At 42.3% G+C, this 17,573-nt stretch overlaps 1 protein-coding gene across 1 annotated transcript; it reads right to left on the reverse strand.

Annotated features, from left to right (window-relative positions):
* Positions 1 to 1,576: 1,576 nt before the first annotated feature.
* LOC144134245 (BPTI/Kunitz domain-containing protein-like) lies at positions 1,577 to 16,484 on the reverse strand. The gene is made up of 5 exons (XM_077667203.1): positions 16,385 to 16,484; positions 12,078 to 12,284; positions 8,454 to 8,643; positions 2,275 to 2,312; positions 1,577 to 1,644 (listed from the first exon to the last, which is right to left on the reverse strand). The coding sequence occupies exons 1-5, from the start codon at positions 16,449 to 16,451 to the stop codon at positions 1,577 to 1,579; spliced, it is 570 nt and encodes a 189-aa protein (XP_077523329.1). The 5' UTR covers positions 16,452 to 16,484.
* Between the last annotated feature and the right edge of the window lie 1,089 nt (positions 16,485 to 17,573).

Consider the following 17,573-nt stretch of genomic DNA (forward strand, 5'->3'; position numbering starts at 1 on the left):
CAAGTGACGTCACCAAATCGGAAGCATCCTAACTGTTCATCTACAGGCCCCTTGTGCTAGCACATTCCTGGCTGGGCATTGTCTAGGCGTCCAATACATTTGACCTTTTATTTCTTTTTATCTACTAGTAACATAAAAAACCCTCGAACTGTGACTGGAGCATCCCTATACTTAAGGCGATCCCACGCATCCTCATAAATCAAGAACGTTCATGTCTCCAGCTTCCGTATGACTGGTGGCCTCACATCGTTGAGCCTGGCCCGCCTCAGAGTTGCTTCCTTCTGTGGTTAGGCTGTGGGTTAGGGCGCTGTAGTCACCTTGGGAAACTTCGTTGCTGGTAGCAAACCAGCCGCTACCTTTCGATGCTAGTCGCACAGTTGGCATATGCGGCTGACGCTCCTGCCAATCGCAAAGACGGACCACGTCTTCAAGAAACTCAGGAGAAGGACGCAGCGCGTAACAGAGTGGTCCGACATATCAAGCGAAAAAATAAACATGCTGAGGTTGGGCCACAGCGGTGACGTAAGCGTTCTCGGCAGGCGAAATGTTCCAAGGTCAAGCGTACATAAGGCACTTGGCATCCCCGAGCGCAGGTTGCACAAGCTACAAGTCACCCTTGACTGACTGCGAGATCCTCAATTGCAAGCACTCCAAGAGAACCAGAATCTATCCGGCAAAGACAGATTGATATTAAATTTATCTGCCTGCTGTTTTGGGGCTTACATCATAATCGCATACTACCTAAATGACAACACCTTGCCGCGTAAATCATGAATTATTTGCATTCGGCGAATGAAATGTGGGCAAGCGCTCATCATGCGAATGAATCACCACGAATGTTTAACAAATTTTACCTCCTTGTGTGGGACTGCACTCAAATATCTACTTGTGAGTAGAACGTCAAATGGTTATGTGTCTTTCATAATCACTGCTTTGTTGCTCATTTCGCATATGAAGAGAGGATTAAGGCAATAGCTAGGCAGGAGGGTTCGTGATACATGTGCAAAAGAATTCAGCGTTACGTGGAGCGAAGACACGGTGCCAGGAGGCCGACCGCGTATAGTTCACTCTAATCTACAATGGAGCGTATTCTTAGGCGCCAGGCTGGAGCAGTTTAATTCGCCCATTTATTGTTGCGATATATTACGCCACCTGCCCTGTTTATGCGCCTCAGCCTTTAAAATGGACCACATAACAACCTCAATGTAAAACCGTGTGCTTGAAGTCGGTGGAGCTTCGCACTTCTAGAAGGCTATCATGCGGAGAGAGAATATGCGTGGAGTCCTGCAATCCAACCTTTGCGGGCACAATTGAAAGCCAAAAAGACAATTTGTGACTGGGATTTCCAGGAACTTTAGTTAGAATAAAAAACGAACGCTAGTCATGGGGACAGGAAAACACTCGGGCACACGAGATCATTCTGTCTTAGTGGAATAGAGGTTATGAGAAATGGTGAGACGCGGAAATGTTGTTGGAATTAAGAAGCAGGTTATAAGGAGCAGAAAAGAGTGTGAATTTCTGCAACAATCTCATCTCCACCGTGTAGACATTTTCTGCGACACTGTGTGGTTGGCCGTCAGCGCGTCATAACAGCATCCTTGTTGAAGCCGATGGTTCCACCTTGCGGTTTCAATTTCTGCGGCTCTAAGTAGTCCACGAGACGAGCAGAATGCACTTCGCCAAGCATGGAGACGAATACCCACGCATACTGGATGCGCAGCTAATTGCACATGATATCGAAATACGTTTGCCCCACAGTCGCATATAGGTTACTGCGGTTGTGAGAGGAAGGTGCACTTTTTTTTATTCATTCTTTTTGCAGCGCATATTGTTTCAAAGCTTGACATGTCGCCCCACAGATCAAACTGCAAGGAGCATCACTGGCGGCGGCCGAAGTTCGCTGCAAGTACTCGGTTGTCGCATTTCTCTTTGGTGAATACATACAACATTAACTCGCAATTAAATGACGTCGTCTGAAGGATTCTGCACAGACTCAGTTTCCCGTCAGAATCCACTTGTTTATTTCCAGAAAATTTACTTGCTCATAAGACAAACTTTTCGTTTATTATTGCTTGTAGGGGCTTTGGAATAACTCTTTGAAGGGGAGCCTCCCTAGGCGCCTCAGCATCTCTGAAAACATTAAAGCGAGACATTTTTTAATGATCGTTCAAAATCACGACTCTTTTGTAGAAAGGTGAAGCCTGGGTCCACTAAACAGCTCACAGTAAGTTATCAAAATAGTGCAGCCATAACGGATATTATTGTCACACTTACCGGCTACGGCTGAAGCATTTTGAGGCATTACGAATCCACTGAAATAAAAAAAGAAATTTGCCTTGTGATTACAGCTTGTTACGAAAGAGTATTGGCTTAAGAAAATTATAAATTTCTTAGAACACAAATTCATAAATGGACATAATTATGTAGAGGGATACACAAAAAATTCAGAACCCCATAGTTAGCAAAAATGCCTTTAATCTTGGTACTATTCGCAAAAGGTCATGTATTGAATGGCCAGTTGTGCAGCGTCATGCGAGGCCAGCACAGTGAGTTCAATCAATGTCACAGGGCGCGTCGAGTCAGTTAAAAAATTGCAATATTGCCATTGCGCGGCACTCTTTCTTTTTTTTTTTTTGGTGGCCGCCTGTATGAGAGACACTGATAAGATGTAATTTACTTCATACTACAAGAAGACTTTTTCGTACCATTTGCCTTCTTAGCTGTCCTTACTATCTTCACTGAAGCAATTACGTATATAGCAAGCTTGAAAAGCGTTTTTTTTTTTTTCAACTAGAAGCCACTATATTTTCTGCCGGTGCAGAGCCATGCGTGTGTCCTCGCAGAACAGTTTGGGTAACTGTTCACGACCCCAGCGGCGTCACGTCCGTGGACTGTGCTAACGAAATACATTACGGGCAATAAAATAATCGTTGGAAATGAGGTTTATACTTTTTACATGATTATTGCCGTTGCGAATTAGCCAAAGTCCCATAGCACGAGGTAAACAGAATGGGGGGAGCCAAATAACAACCCACTAAACAGCTATACATCAGTGCTTGCACCTGGCACTAGATGACTATTGCATTAATTATGTCGCTGATGCTGGGGATAGTATTCGAAACTGTTGCACCACCATGCTGTCCTTGTGTATTAGAAAGGTATCACAAAGGGTAAGCTGGAGTAAAGGGACAACGCTCCTAAGAAAAGAAAGGTCAATGCTTTTCCGATTGTATCAGCCCAGAAGTTTGGTTATTTACAGATTCGTTTTCAAATAATCAGAGGTGAAAACAAAATATTACGTTCATGTTTATAAATAACTCGTCCGGATATAAAGCTAGGGAGGGCCCAAATTTTCAGCATTGCTTAAAACACAGAATCATACTATTACAAGTTTTGTTATTTTTCGTAATCAATATTGAGTAAATTAATTTTCTGATTTAGTGACATCAGAAAGAAATGATTGGCAGTCTGTTGTAATTTCTTTAAATCTTTCTAGTATAACATTCACCTCTGTGAGTTTTCTGTTCTTGAATTGCTCTTAATTGTTGGTCACTTTTGATTGCTTTGTTGAAGCCCATCAGAATGATGTTAGTCTCTATCATTTTCTTTCCTTTGATGTCACGCCTGCCTACCCCTGCTGCGATTGTATTGAAAAGACGCTCGTATTTGCGAGTAAAAGTTGTTTTTGTTCAGTATACGATCGTCAGTGTACTTTGGTACACGTAAGCATGCATCAGTTTGGTGACTTCTCTACGCCTGGTTCAAATGCGCAGAAAGTTCTTGCGGACAAAATGATGCCTACAGCAGTGATAGCAAGAGCATTTGCCGTATTTCGAATTAAGCTCATTTAATCAAATCGAAGCCTATTTCCGGATTTGAACGAGGAGCACAGCAACAAAAAGCTGCATGAACTGCTCGATGAGTACGTCGACCTAACAAAAAGGACACATGGTGGAAATTGGCGCTTACGCAATTATGCCGGAAAAAATGAAGAATGAAGCACAAATGTATATTTACCGGCATATATACGAACAGAGGACAAGCAATTTTTCTGAAAATAACTCTCTGCTGCAGCCACCACACATTCCCATCGTTCCTAGTCCTGCTCTGATAATTTTGTTTTCTCAGTGCACATATGGTTACGTTTACTGATAAGAAATAGACATTGGTTGCATTCCAGGCGTTTCATTTTGATGGAAAATTAATGCTAGAGGCCCGTGTACAATGAGATTTCAGCGCACATTAGAAAACCCCAGATGGTCGAAATTATTCTGAGCTTTCCACCGCTGCGTTCTTCATAGCCTCATCTACTTTGGGGCGCGAAACCCCATAAACCAAACAAAAAATATGTAGTGTTTCTTTGGCCCCCCGGTCATGAAGGCTGCAAGTCATTAAGGTAGCAGAAGGGAGGTTGTTACATAACTTCCTTTAGCTTTGGCCTTGTCCCAGCCGAGAGCGAGAACAAGCGAATAGAACTTGAGATATTTGCTGCCCTTTATTTCCTTTTGCAGAATTCGTATTCCCACCTCCTTACTAACACTGCTAAGGTTTATTATCACTTCTCAATTCAATATCTGTAAAGGTTACCTACTCGTTATTTATAAAAAGCTTCAGTACACACTCCAATCGATTTTTTTCTTATGTCGAAATTTTCGCTTCCTCTGAAGATTAAGCCTACCGCAAACTTTTTATAGCAGCTAAGCTCGACTTTTTACAGTATTACAGTATAAGAGCTGTCTTAACATCATAATGTTTGGCCATTTTAATGAGTACCTCCATGTTAACTTGGTTACATGGGGTTAATGCTATGGTTAAAGAGAAGCGGATCCGCCGCTTTGGCCCTGCGGCTTTCGCGTTGCGCTACTGAATTTGAGGCACGGGACGCAATTCCTGCTGTCGCCTCATCATTGCAATGAAATGAAAAATTGCCCATGTGCTAAGAAATGTCTGCGTGCGTAAGAAATCACTGGAGGACTAAATAAATCCGGAAACCTCTATTGCGGTGTTCCTCACAGCGCATGCCTATCATTGGAACGTTAAACCCCCCAGCTTACAATGAGCGAGGCTGGGCCCTGATTACCTGGACAACACCTTCCAAAGGTGCATTCTAAATTCTGTGGAAATTTATCATGCGCCTTTGAAGCGTACAGCTACCACTCGACCTAAATGCATTACAGCATTACCTCCAGTACCTCCCTAACTACTATAATCTCTTCTTAGCCTGGCCGATGTTACACGATCTTTCTTTTTCTAAAAACGTTTACGCCAACCGTTGTATTGAAGAACTTAAGTTCTTAAATTTTTTCGCCTAGTGGCCCGCCAAAGGATACACTAGAGCTAGAGCTAGTGCAAGGTTTGTAAGCGCTAACTATACTTTTAATTATAGAAGCTTTGAGCTGCGAGAAGCGCTTGGGCGGAAACTCTGATCGCTTAAGAGAAAAGCATTGAAATTAATATTTCTGTATGTCATTGGCTTGTTAGATTTATTAGAACAGTCTATTTGAAGAATTTCTCACTATGTTTCAACTAGAAGGAACAGTGCCATGCAAATTAGAGGACACTACAGCTGCCAAATTACTGAAAAAAATTTTTACCCAAAATGGTATATGATTGGAATCTGCTGCCTAATGACATATTTGACAGTGCGAATTTCACGGTTATATAAAAAAATGTACTGTGCTGGTTTTTATAATTTCCGATGTTTTTTGTGCAATTTCAGTTGTGTATTGAACGGTGTAACATATACTGAAGGTTAGTTAACAATCCTCTTGAGGATTATTATGTTCGCACGTTGACTGCTACGCTTCATCTAAAGATTCCACTAATGATGCTAAAAACTTTGTATCTTTATTATGTTTTGCGTTGCTATGTTGAATGGTTTCGATTGGTTAATGCTGCAACAATATTGCACTTCGGGGCACTGTCGGTTTCTTGAATAAATAAATAAATAAATAGTTTAGAAGTTGCCACGCAAAATTCCGCGTTGCATATTCTTCTCTTATTTTCACTTCTTCTAAGGCAATACTTCACACTCTGTTTTGTGCGCGTGCTCTTACCTAATATGTTTGTGTGTATCCCTCACTGTGTCTATGCAAGATTTATAGCTTGTCAGTGCTTTTAAGTACTAGATTATTGTTCTTTCATTCTTTGGGTATGTGATGCTCACATATCTCCAAACTTCTCAACTGAACCAAATCTCGTTCCTCTTTCGTGTTAATTTTTTTTTAAACTTGATGAAAAAAAATGCCATGAGAAATTTCAGCATCGCCTTGAGTGCCAAGAGCTGCCTGCAGGCAAACATTTCAAACCGGTGAGGACAGAACCGTCGTTGTTTCTCCAGTAGTATTACTATTATGAATAAGTGACTTCTTTTCATATAATGACTTTCATCTTATAATATAAGCTGTAGGAAGAAAACTTTTAAAGTTTAAGCTGGCAATTAATGACCAGCATCAGAGGTATTTCGTGGGGATACTGCTTCAGTAGACCAGTTGTTTAAGCATTTGCCTTGTACGTAAGTGCTTTGCTATTTGATACATAGAGCCGCATGTTTTTCAACATTATATTTTCCAACGGGTTTCGTGCTGGGCTTTATAAGTGCGTAATGCTTCAATATATTGGCCGTGTGCTTCCCATTGTTGAAAGAAAGAACTTGTTAGCTGTGGTACTTTCTCCAGGATAAATCTGTGCCATTATAATCAACAAGATTTCTGCATCGCAAAACCTCTGCGTTTTTTTGTCTGTTCGTATTTGCATGCGGACGTACAGGTTCTTTAATATCAGAACACCAAAAGCTTGCTTTGTGTAATATAGGTGGAGCCTTAAATTGCAATTGCTCCTCGTTTACCAATTTACTGCTTGTTTGCGGGATACGTATTCCACTGATTGAAAGTGTTGAAATCACATAATCTTCTTTAAGCCCTGGAGTGGGAAGGTTATGACGTCCATCATGCTTGAAATCTGTGCACGGTAGAACCCTTTTTTCTATTTTAGAACGTTTGATAGCAACGGCCATAAAGGCTTCATACATGTAATAATCAAATCAGGAGCACTGAAGACTTTAATACAGGCTCTGTAACAAACTATTTCGACGTGAGGTGCTGTGTGAGGTGGCACATCGCAGGAAGGGTCTTTAAGGTGAGCCGACAAGTTATTTCACACTATCGATATCTTTGAGCATTGCCTTCTCCGGTGTATCTTCGTAATCGGTCCCAATTAAATGAGAGTGCACAAAATGAGGGGGGGGGGGGAGCTCGACGTAACGCGACCTCAGAACAACGAATGCATTCTCGCAGCGTCTGGAAGTTCGCGGGTAACGGGAAGGGGTGAACGAGGAGGGGGGGAATCTCAAAAGCAAGAAAAGGGAATGCTGTCTCCGGAAACCGTCAGACCATAGTCAGCAGTTCTTCTGGATTTGTGAATCCCTAAGAGCCTGGCATCTAGAGTTCTGACTGAAAATTTTGCTATATTATCATTAGCTAGCTGTAAAGTGATGCCTGAAGGCTACCCAGAAAGTCGAGGTTTCCAGCAATTTACTGCAATTTTTGCGGCGCCAGGGCAGAGCATTTGGGCTAAATAAAAAAAATGTTTCCTTGTGAGCACGCACGCGTCAGAAAAAAAAAAGAAATATTCAGAAAAGTAATGCGATATCGTCCATCTTGTCTCTAAGCTAGTTCCACTGTACGTAAACCTGTAGCCGACTGGGAGCAGAACGCACAAGGAAGCACCTGTATTATTCTGCAGTCACGCAGTGAGATAACTACAAGCTCACGTCTGTGTTGTGAAGGTGTTGAAGAATTACAGCAAATGGACGTGGACTTTGTCACAACATGTGGTTGTGGACAACCTGACAAGTGTATAGAACCGAGGAAACTGGCAGTTCAATTCTTGATAGGTGGCCAGAGGTTGCTCGGGAAGAGCAGCGTGTGTCTCACAAGCCGTCCCGTTTGTAGCACCTGCCATAGTTTGACAGTCGCACATCGCTTAATCACTGCATCACTGCGCGAGGATTAGTGTGGGACTGCCAGTGATATGTGTTTCTAGAGTATGGCCAATCATACAGTATAAAATCACTTATCATGACTAACATGACTGTCAAGGCTAATCAGGATATGAGAACCAGAGCTAACCACAGTAGCGCACGATACTTTGTGATTAGGCCTATGCTAAACTGCCCTTCATTTTTTTCTGCATATATAAGAAAAGTGATCGCGTGGCATCAGGCTAGACAGTCAGAAGCAGCCAGGGAGTAAAAATTACTGTGCATTGTTTATTATGAGGATAGGAATAAAACTTTCAGCATGCGGTGAGATGATTGTCTTCGCGAAGTCATTAGAGTTTGCAACATTGCTTCCCAAAAAAATGCACTGAGGCAAACATTCGGAGTTAAAAATTACTTGTTACCGTCATACGGTAGTTATAAACATTTCATGCAATATGGCGCATAAACTTACCTGCAGTGCATCTTGCAAAATACCAGCGAATGAAAGGAATTGGCTGACAACTCCGGTCCCATATTTTCGCACATGTAGTACTGCTTGCATTCCTTGGTAGTGTGATTATAGAAATATCTTGATCTTACTTGATAACTATCTCTGGTACATACTCCAGGGCGATATAATAGGCATACGTCTCCCTCTTCAACTGAGAACGCACAAAAAACATGCTTCATTTCAATGATTTGCATGATTTCTTTGCCACTTCAACCATTTGACAAGTGGAGTTTATTTCTCTACTTCGTTAGCATTACGCCACGTAATGACGCTAGTTTTTTTGTCGTTAATATAACACAAAATATTGAAGCGAGAGGCGTATTTAGGCTAATTTTACTCCTGTATTTACGTATTGCTGTACATCAATTGTGGTCGTCAACCAAACATTCTCGTATGCTAAAATATTCGGCGGCGGAAGTAGGTTGTGGCCCTAGAACATTGTTATCAGTTATTATGGCAGATCTGATGTTTGTCATTATCCTGTAATGAACATGAGAAGACGTTGAGTTAACTCTATAGGATGTTTTTTGCTGAAATGCCTCAACAGATCCGTTTTATGGATCCAGAGGCTGCTGAATTATCCGAACAATTGTTGTTCATCTGTATTTTAGCCGCTGCAGAAACAAAGACGCCTCATCCTCGTCTACCCCTCGTTTCAACAGGCGTGCACTGCGCTTGTAAAGTGTTTTTCAGTGGGAGATTTCTGCGAGTTTTGTTCTAGTGCCAGTTATAATAGTGTACAGGCAATTTACAGATTTCACAGGGACATTTCCACGGTGACAGAGATATCTAGGCGCGGGCTTTTTTGTTTCAGCTGAACCACGAAGGAAGACCTTTCGTTGAAAACAAAGGTGTTATGCTGTTATCTTCGCCGATAAACGTTGTTCGGTTTCTTACAACGGGCGCTCCAATTTATAATTGCTGGCTTTTATCATATAAACTAAATTGCAAGCGGTTTTGATGCAGCCTGTTTTACCAATCGACATTCTAGAATTTCGCCGTACCCCGCTAACAAGATAGCGGACTATTGATGCAGGGGCCTACTCGTACCGCAGCGTGACCGAGGCGCTCCAGTTACATTCTTCCATCCCCCGGGCCGGAATCAAAAAGGCAGCGGCAGGTGACATGGCACGTGATGTAGACACTGAGGTGTCACGACCTGAACGCTCTGCCGCTGCCATTCAGCTTCGAGAAAACACCGTCTAGAACAGCGTTCGCAGAAATACACCATAATAATACGACGCAGGTGGCATAAGCCGCAAGTAAAGTTTTTTTTCTTTCAAACAGCGCAAAAGACGCGGACAGAGAAGGCACACAGAGGACACACACAGCGCTGACTCTCAACTATCTGTCTGCGTCTTTTTCGCTCTCTAAACGAATTATAAACCACCAACTAGCCCGTACATCTACCCTTGTAAGTCGACTTTGTTGTGAGAAATAGGATACGCGCTCAAAATACTATAAAGACAATGCTGCTGCGAGATTGCCTCGAGGAACAAGTGGTAACTGTGATTTGGGTTACGTCGCGATGTTGCAATACTCAACTGGTTATACCGCGAAACCAGTGTTGCTGCTACTACTTACAGTTACTACCGTGTACGCATATGTTACTCGCAAGTGCCTACAGACACCCTCAATGAAACAAGGTTTTCGTTCAAATGACTTTTTTTGCGGCGTTCCTATGCTGGCTAGGTGCGGTGGACTTCTCACGTAGCGACCGGGACAGCGCCCGCCGTAGGGAAGCGGTCATTCGGCCAACACTGACAAGGCCGGCAAAAAAGGCGAGGAGTCCCTTCGCTGTTCCTATGTGTGCATCTTCTGCTCGGCCCACTCGTTTGGTTGTAATAGTGAGTCGCGTTTTCACAGCTCTCCTCGACACTGGTTAAGGCGAGAATTCATTGCTTTGGGCCAGTCACTGCTCTCTTAAACTTTAGGCTTTTTCAGCTGTAATCAAACGTATACGCAACATCAGTGTGGAGTGGGACTGGGCCATGGCTGCAGAGCATGAACCGTGATTCTAGCCACGTGCCGGTGCAGTGATCAGGTAGTTAAACACCCGCTATCCAGATCTCCGACCAACACAGGCGACGTTGAAACCTTTGCAAGTGGGAGGACCGTAGCCGAGAGCGTATATGTACCGTCAGTCTGGTGCTTCATCTCCATTATGCTGCAGTATGCGATTGCAAAAGAAAACCATCGAATGTTTGCTCGCATGGCTTGGCAGCTTCCATTTAACCTTGGTTTTTGTTAAGGCCTTACTTTCGCTTAGAGCGCTGTTTCTTGCAGTGTGGGACTCCCGTCCGGGCTAGGTGTGGCACGTGCGCTAATATTTCCGCGTGCTTCGCTAAGCTAACAACTCTCACTGGGTCAGTGGCAATAGCGTAGACAATTTGCGACTGCATCTTTCAACCACTATGTATATCTGCCAGCCAATGAGACTTGTGTGCTTAGGCAGACCTTACTGTGCATGTCCTGGTTATTAATCTCAAGAGGAAAGCATATTCGTATACACCCCAGAGCATGACCGTGCACCCTACCGGCTCTCACAAGACATGCTTGTGTCTTACATAAGCTTGAAAACAGCGACATGATGAACTACCGTCTAAAGAGTCGCAGAAGCTGGACGTGGCAGAATTGAGGTTTTTTCCTGTGCTCAGTCCTTATGAACATACTGCCTCGATACCACCCTTGTATTATTGCGATCATGCCTGCGGAACCTAGAGCAATTGCTTCGGTTCGGCCCCTAGTTAACCCCGCTGACCGAACACGCACTTACGAATTCCCGCTGAACTGAGGATTTCCCTACTGATTGTAATATAGTCAAGCTCATGTGAATTACATGCTTGAGCAAGACTTTCCCCTCTCTGAACAAGATTATGGTCTTCTGATGTGTTAGTGACCAAGAAGGATTGCCCATTTTGTTTTTAGGCTGACTTCACGAAACTCAACGACATGACGCAGCGCGAAGTTAATTTTCTTAAAAGACGTGACAACGTCTTGGAAATGGTTAAGGAACGGTCTAATTTTTACTAACAGGAATCCAAATCGGCACACTCTATATTTTTATTACAGGATGTCCACACAATAAAACCTGCCTTTGCAATCATACCCAACCATTCTAGAAAAAGACATTTTTGAATGGCAAAAAATATGTGAATGCAAATTTTTAAATATATATTATGACTTCACTATAACAATAAATATATCCGCAGATCTCTCGTACGCAAGCTTACCTCTTTTTGCTACTAACTTTTTCGCTATTGCCAAAAGTGTTCCCCTTTGGTTGTCTATTGCAGTCTCAACTGCTTAATGCCAGCGACGAAAAAAAGTTTAAAAGAAAGATTTTTCTACACATCAGAAGAGTGGACCATAACCTTTAATATTTTAATAACAGTACCTTAAATCTTTTCAATATTCAAAATTTTTCTCCCAAAATGTTTTGACATTTCTAGCGCCATCACAAAGGGAACGTTTTTATTTCTATTTCTGCTGTCAAGCGCGGAAGTATATGAGGGAGGCATGAGCATAAAAATTTCCTTGGCTAGAAGCGGAGTCAATCGAAAAAATAAAATGAAACGAACGTACATTGGTTGCCACACTGCTTCGCACATTCAAACCGCTTCTCAAAGAGGCCATCTGAAAGGCAGCCATTCCAAAGGATATACTGGCACACCCCCGCGGTTTTGTTGAAGAAATATCTCGGTACTCTTGCCAGGCATCGTCCATCGTAATCGTTTGTTGGCATGACGCATTTATTTTTATTGCTCTTAGGCTCCGCCAGCATCTCTGCTCCTGAAAGGAAACCATCAACAGAGTCAGTGTTAGTTAAGAAGACATCTCAAGAATGTTGGTCAGTCATACATGTGTCATGTGCTATTGCAATGAAAGCAAAAAAGAACGAGAGCATCAAATTTTCTCGAAGTAAGTGGTACCAAATATAAGCGGTTGCAATGTCAAGAGGAGCGAGATCATTTCTTGTTACATTCGGGAAACGTTTCAAAGATTGCTCCGCTCGTATGAAAGATACCTTAATGCACTAGCAAGGGCTTAGGAGACACTAGTGACAACACGAAAATGCAAATCAAAGCTCCGATTGCACAACAATGAAAAGCAAAAGCGGTTATATTGGTGCAACCACTAAAGTGGTCTTAGATGAGTCAAGAGCATAGGTAGCACCTTCTTTTTGGAAAAGAAAAGATTAGTTGTCAGGAAAAGAAAAATGCCTTAACTGACTCACTCTTTTTGTGCACCTCAACAACGGCATGATGGTAGGAAAGAAAGCGGGAGTCAAAGAGGAAAGAAAGAGGTGTTGAAGTTGTGGGCTCCAGAGTACTTATCCCCCTTGGGATTGTTAACGTGCACTGGCATCGCACCCCACAAGGGCGTCTGTTTCGTTACACTACCATCATAACGCGGGTGCGCTGCCTTGACTGTGTTCGAACCCGGGTACTCCTTCTCAGAAGCCTAGAGCCCTAACCACGAGAACCGCGCTGACCGGTGTCATGGTTAGTGTTACTGAGGATGACTATGTCTTTTTTGACCACAAGATGACAAGGAAGGGGGAAGAAAGAAACCACATGCGCTTAAGTGAGCAACTAAAAGCTCCGATGAAGCAACGTGTGTATATATATCGCAAAGAAGAATACAACAAAGAAGATAAAATCCAAAAAGTCACTTGCTCCTGTGCACATCTGCAAGGCAGAGCCACCATCAGGTCAGGCTCGTTTAAACTGCGTGTTGACACGTGTCTAGAATTGACAAGAAATCTTTGGCCAAATATGGTTTGTTCTTTTGATTCATCATGACAGCTTGCACAAAGTCATTGCACACTTAAACATGATGCCTTAAATCGATAGTGGTTCAGTAAACCATCGCTGTAAATTAATATTTTTAATTTCCTCACAGCAGCGCGGAACTAAAAGAGAGCTAATTCGTCAGATATGAAGTGTCTTCTCGGACGGGAGTTGAGACATCTTTCTGTCTGGCATAAATAGTGTTTGGCACGTGACAGCGGAGTTTTATGAACTCACAGAATTGCAAGACTAGTAGATCAAGATGCAAGCTGTCGCTATGCTAATGGACTGCAAACAGGAAGCACTGTGCGAGATGATGATCATGGGTTGGCGAATAGCAGCTGCATTTTATTTTGACGTCAACACACCAAAAGCAATCACATTTCTTACAGATGTTTCTGAAATGCATTCCTAGGAACGAAAAGTATAATTTCTTCAAAAGCACTTTATATCATAGTGGCCAATTTCGTGACACTGAGTCCTACCAGCGTTGTCACGTGTAGACAGTACCACATCCCTGAAAGGTGCACTGCGCGGAGCCCCTATATGGAACTGTACTATTATTCGCTCAATACAATTACATAAAGATATCCATCGGGCAGTGCATGACTAAGGCAGCTATGAACTCTTATTGAGGAACGACAGAGATTTCGGTCGAAATCTTACTAAAGCTTTACTCTTTTTATGCTGACATAACAATGAGGTGTTTAGACAAGAGTTATTTCCAGAGGTCAGGTGTCTGCATTGGATGCAGAATCGCTTCAGTGCTTTCCACGTATATATCAGAAAGTTGTAAAGAAACACTCAGAGTCATCTACTGGACGATTGCGTTACCATTTTTCGGTCCCCTGACGATTTATCAATGTTCGTACGAGAGTCCACCAGCATAGGAACAGCGATAAACTCATTAGAGGTGTTCAGACAGAAGAGTGGGGCGTGCGTCTTTCATTAGTTTTATCAAAACAGAGATTTTTACAGTTTTAGAGTTTTCACTTTTCTTGGACACATAGCACGCATGCTTGCATTATGCTCGAAATAAGCTGTAGCCGCAAATATGCTTCAGTGCAGACCTGTATGCATTCGGAAAGACGGCGAAATAGGAGGGGGCTTACGCACGGCGCTTGGAACGACCTGTGTACGCCGTCTCTTGGAAGCACTCGTGCGAAAAGCTTAGCAAAAGCGTCGTTACTGAATGTGGCTAGAAGACGCAAGTCGTCATTTAAACATAACAGGTCGTCGTTATAGATTCCTAACCAGAGTGGGAAAGCGAATGTATTTGAGAAACTAGGTATTGGATGAAGCACTCATTTTCGCGGCAAACAAAAGCTGACCGCTGATAAGAGATCAAGAAATCAAATACTCATTTTATATTATACCCGTATGCCCTTTTCGTGGCTCTGCTTCTTTTTTTTTACCAATGCATTTCTTGTACATAATTGAAAACCCTACAACCTATTGGATAAAACTCTATATAACTGAATTCCTCCTAATATAGAACTGCTTGGCATGAATCAATAGACTAACTGATCATCGAATATTATTCCTCTTACACTAACATCTGCTGACCAAACACTCGAATTTCGTAATGAAAATTAAAACCACGCTTAAAATGGGAAAAGCACCCGTAGTTACACTGATTGATATCAAGCCGAAAAATAAGCATGTCGTTTCAGATCCATAACAAGTTTGCATCATCTTAAATATCGAGCGTTTAAAAAAAGTGTTGGCGGTATAGCATTATTAACCACGAAATGTGAAAACAAGGCTTTTGCAGGTTGACAGCAACACCACATGACTGAAAGCACCTGTAGAAAACGCGTTTCCTGTCGTTTGGTGACTTGCGAACAGACAGAAGTTGGTGAAGACGATGGCGTGCAATGAAAGGCTTGAAGGTGTGTTACCGTTTGACACGGGGCGTGATTGGCTACCGCGATAGCCTAGTGCTCTCGTGGCGAGGCCAGCGAAAATGATTTGTTCGCGCCGCCACGATGGGAAGCCCAGTCGCGGGAATATTTTGTGGCTTTATTTAAGCTCACAAGTTTAATTCAAGGTTAAACTTCAGCACTGAAGCGGCTTTTGCAGGTTTGGTAGTGATGCAGGGGTTCGGCTCTAAAAAACAATACCGGAAGTTTAATATTAATGAATTTGTCACGTAACGCTACTGTCACAAGCTTAAAGAACAAAGCCTACTTAGGCAACTTAGCCAGGATGTAATGTGGGGTTTTAGGGCTATCGTAAATATATGAATACAGGTACACATGCGGGATAGGTGAAAGCACAGATAAGCAGAAGCCCTGGCAAAAGTTTTTAGTATTTATATTATCTTAATTTTATAGAACGTTGTTGTACCTAATAGAGCCAAAAGTCTACGGTAATCTAAAAAAGTGTAGCAGCTTTTAGTCACGCGTTCCCTCCAGGAGTAATGCAAGACCGCCGTCCAATGTCGGTGTCAAGTAGGAAATCCTGCTCACTTACTTGAATATCGACGACAAGTGCTGTATCTAACTAATTCGCTGCAAAAATATCCCACGAAGTGCAGCAAAAGCGATGCGGATGTGAAAGTTGGGAATATATTCACACGAAAACATATGACCGTTCTCTACAAAGAACATTCAGCAACGCCGGCCTTTGAAGTGTGGTGAACTTCAATGGATATTGCACCCAGAAGCGATCTCTAGTGGGCCCGGTGGATAAATGCTACATCCCGCTTTTGCATATCTACGCCCGTGACATCACGCATAGAACACGGGCATCAAAGACGACATTGCTTCAATTTAAACACAGGATGCCACCCTTTCTATAGATCTCAACTCTATACAATGGTACCTGTATGATGACAAAGGTACTTTAGCACAATAGTTGACTTGGAATCTGCTGCTCAATCAATTCCTGCGACAATTGCAAAGAGGAAAATCATGCCTGTCTCGTCAGACTCTTGCAGCATATCTTCATTTTTAGGTGGTGTAGAGCCATTTTTTATATGCAAAATTCTATAAACCCCTTGAAAATCATGACATAAACGCTGCTATTTTTGGCCAGAAAAAACGTAATTTGATAATTTTCTTTAAGATATCAACAGAAAGATAACAATTATCTTACTCGAAATCACCGAAGCTTCAAGCGCCAACCAGAAGGCACAAACGAAGAGAACTTGCATCCTGCCCATCTTGGAAGTTTACGTATTGCGGAACGATGTTTCACTGCCTGCAAACTTTTTTCCGCGGGATTACAGATTTATAACTGCTTCGACAGCCTTCTGATGTATATGTCAGAACATAATCTTTGATAATGTTGGCTTCTCATCAAAAATAAGAAACAAATTGCATGCAAAGAATTCTAGGCTGATCACTTGTTTACTTATAGAATTCCAAACACGCTTCCTCTGCACTGTGCTTGATTGAAAATAAAATAGTAAACAGCAGAAGGGGAATTTACAACCGTTTTCCGACATTATGCATCCAATAAGACTGAAGCGTGAACTTGAAAGAATTTTCGAAATGTGATGCAGGGCTTGTCAGCGTCACTATGGAAATTTTATTTGAAACGTTTGGACTTTTTAGCTCTTGACACTTTTAGAAAGCACATACGTGAAGAGTACGAGACTTGTTTTTCTTCCTTCAGAATAAAAATGCGTTGTCTCGAAACCTCCTTGTACGACACATGCGTCCACTGTATTTCAGTGAACTCAATTGTATGTATTTAGGGCACCATAAAGAAAAAAAAACAGTGGATATATAATAATTGCAGAGCGAAAAACATTTAGTCTTAATTCTATCTACTGAAAGTTCACTCAACGTTTTAGGCTTCGGATGACCTGTCTTCTCAATATGCGAAAAAATGACCTTCTTGAACATCCGCTACCATAAAAAGACCTTTAAATGTGCCAGTAGGATGGAATTTATATTGTCACCTCAACTGCAGAGAGCGTAAACAAGAGCACTGTAGAAAGTGTGATGCGCTAGGAAAACAATACCCATAACTCAGAGGCCATATTTAGGTCAAATAATGACCCGTCATCCCCTATTATATAGGCAGAGAAGCATATCAAGCCTTTGGATGCTAAAGGAAACTGTTGAACTTTAGCCAAATGCAAGTGTAAGCGAAGTGTGTGTAAGCTAAGAGTAAACACTACAGAGGGCTGTACCTTTGCTCATAAGAGTTTCAAAACTCTAAACACGGATGATCAAGTGAAGCAATCATTTTTACATACGTAGGTAAGAGGCATCCACCTGGAGCACCGTGGAGGCCGTTACTTGCCTACTTGCCGCTGGCGACAGCGCGCACTGCA

The sequence above is a fragment of the Amblyomma americanum genome, chromosome 5 (genome assembly GCF_052857255.1).
Source record: "Amblyomma americanum isolate KBUSLIRL-KWMA chromosome 5, ASM5285725v1, whole genome shotgun sequence".
NCBI lineage: Eukaryota > Metazoa > Arthropoda > Arachnida > Ixodida > Ixodidae > Amblyomma > Amblyomma americanum.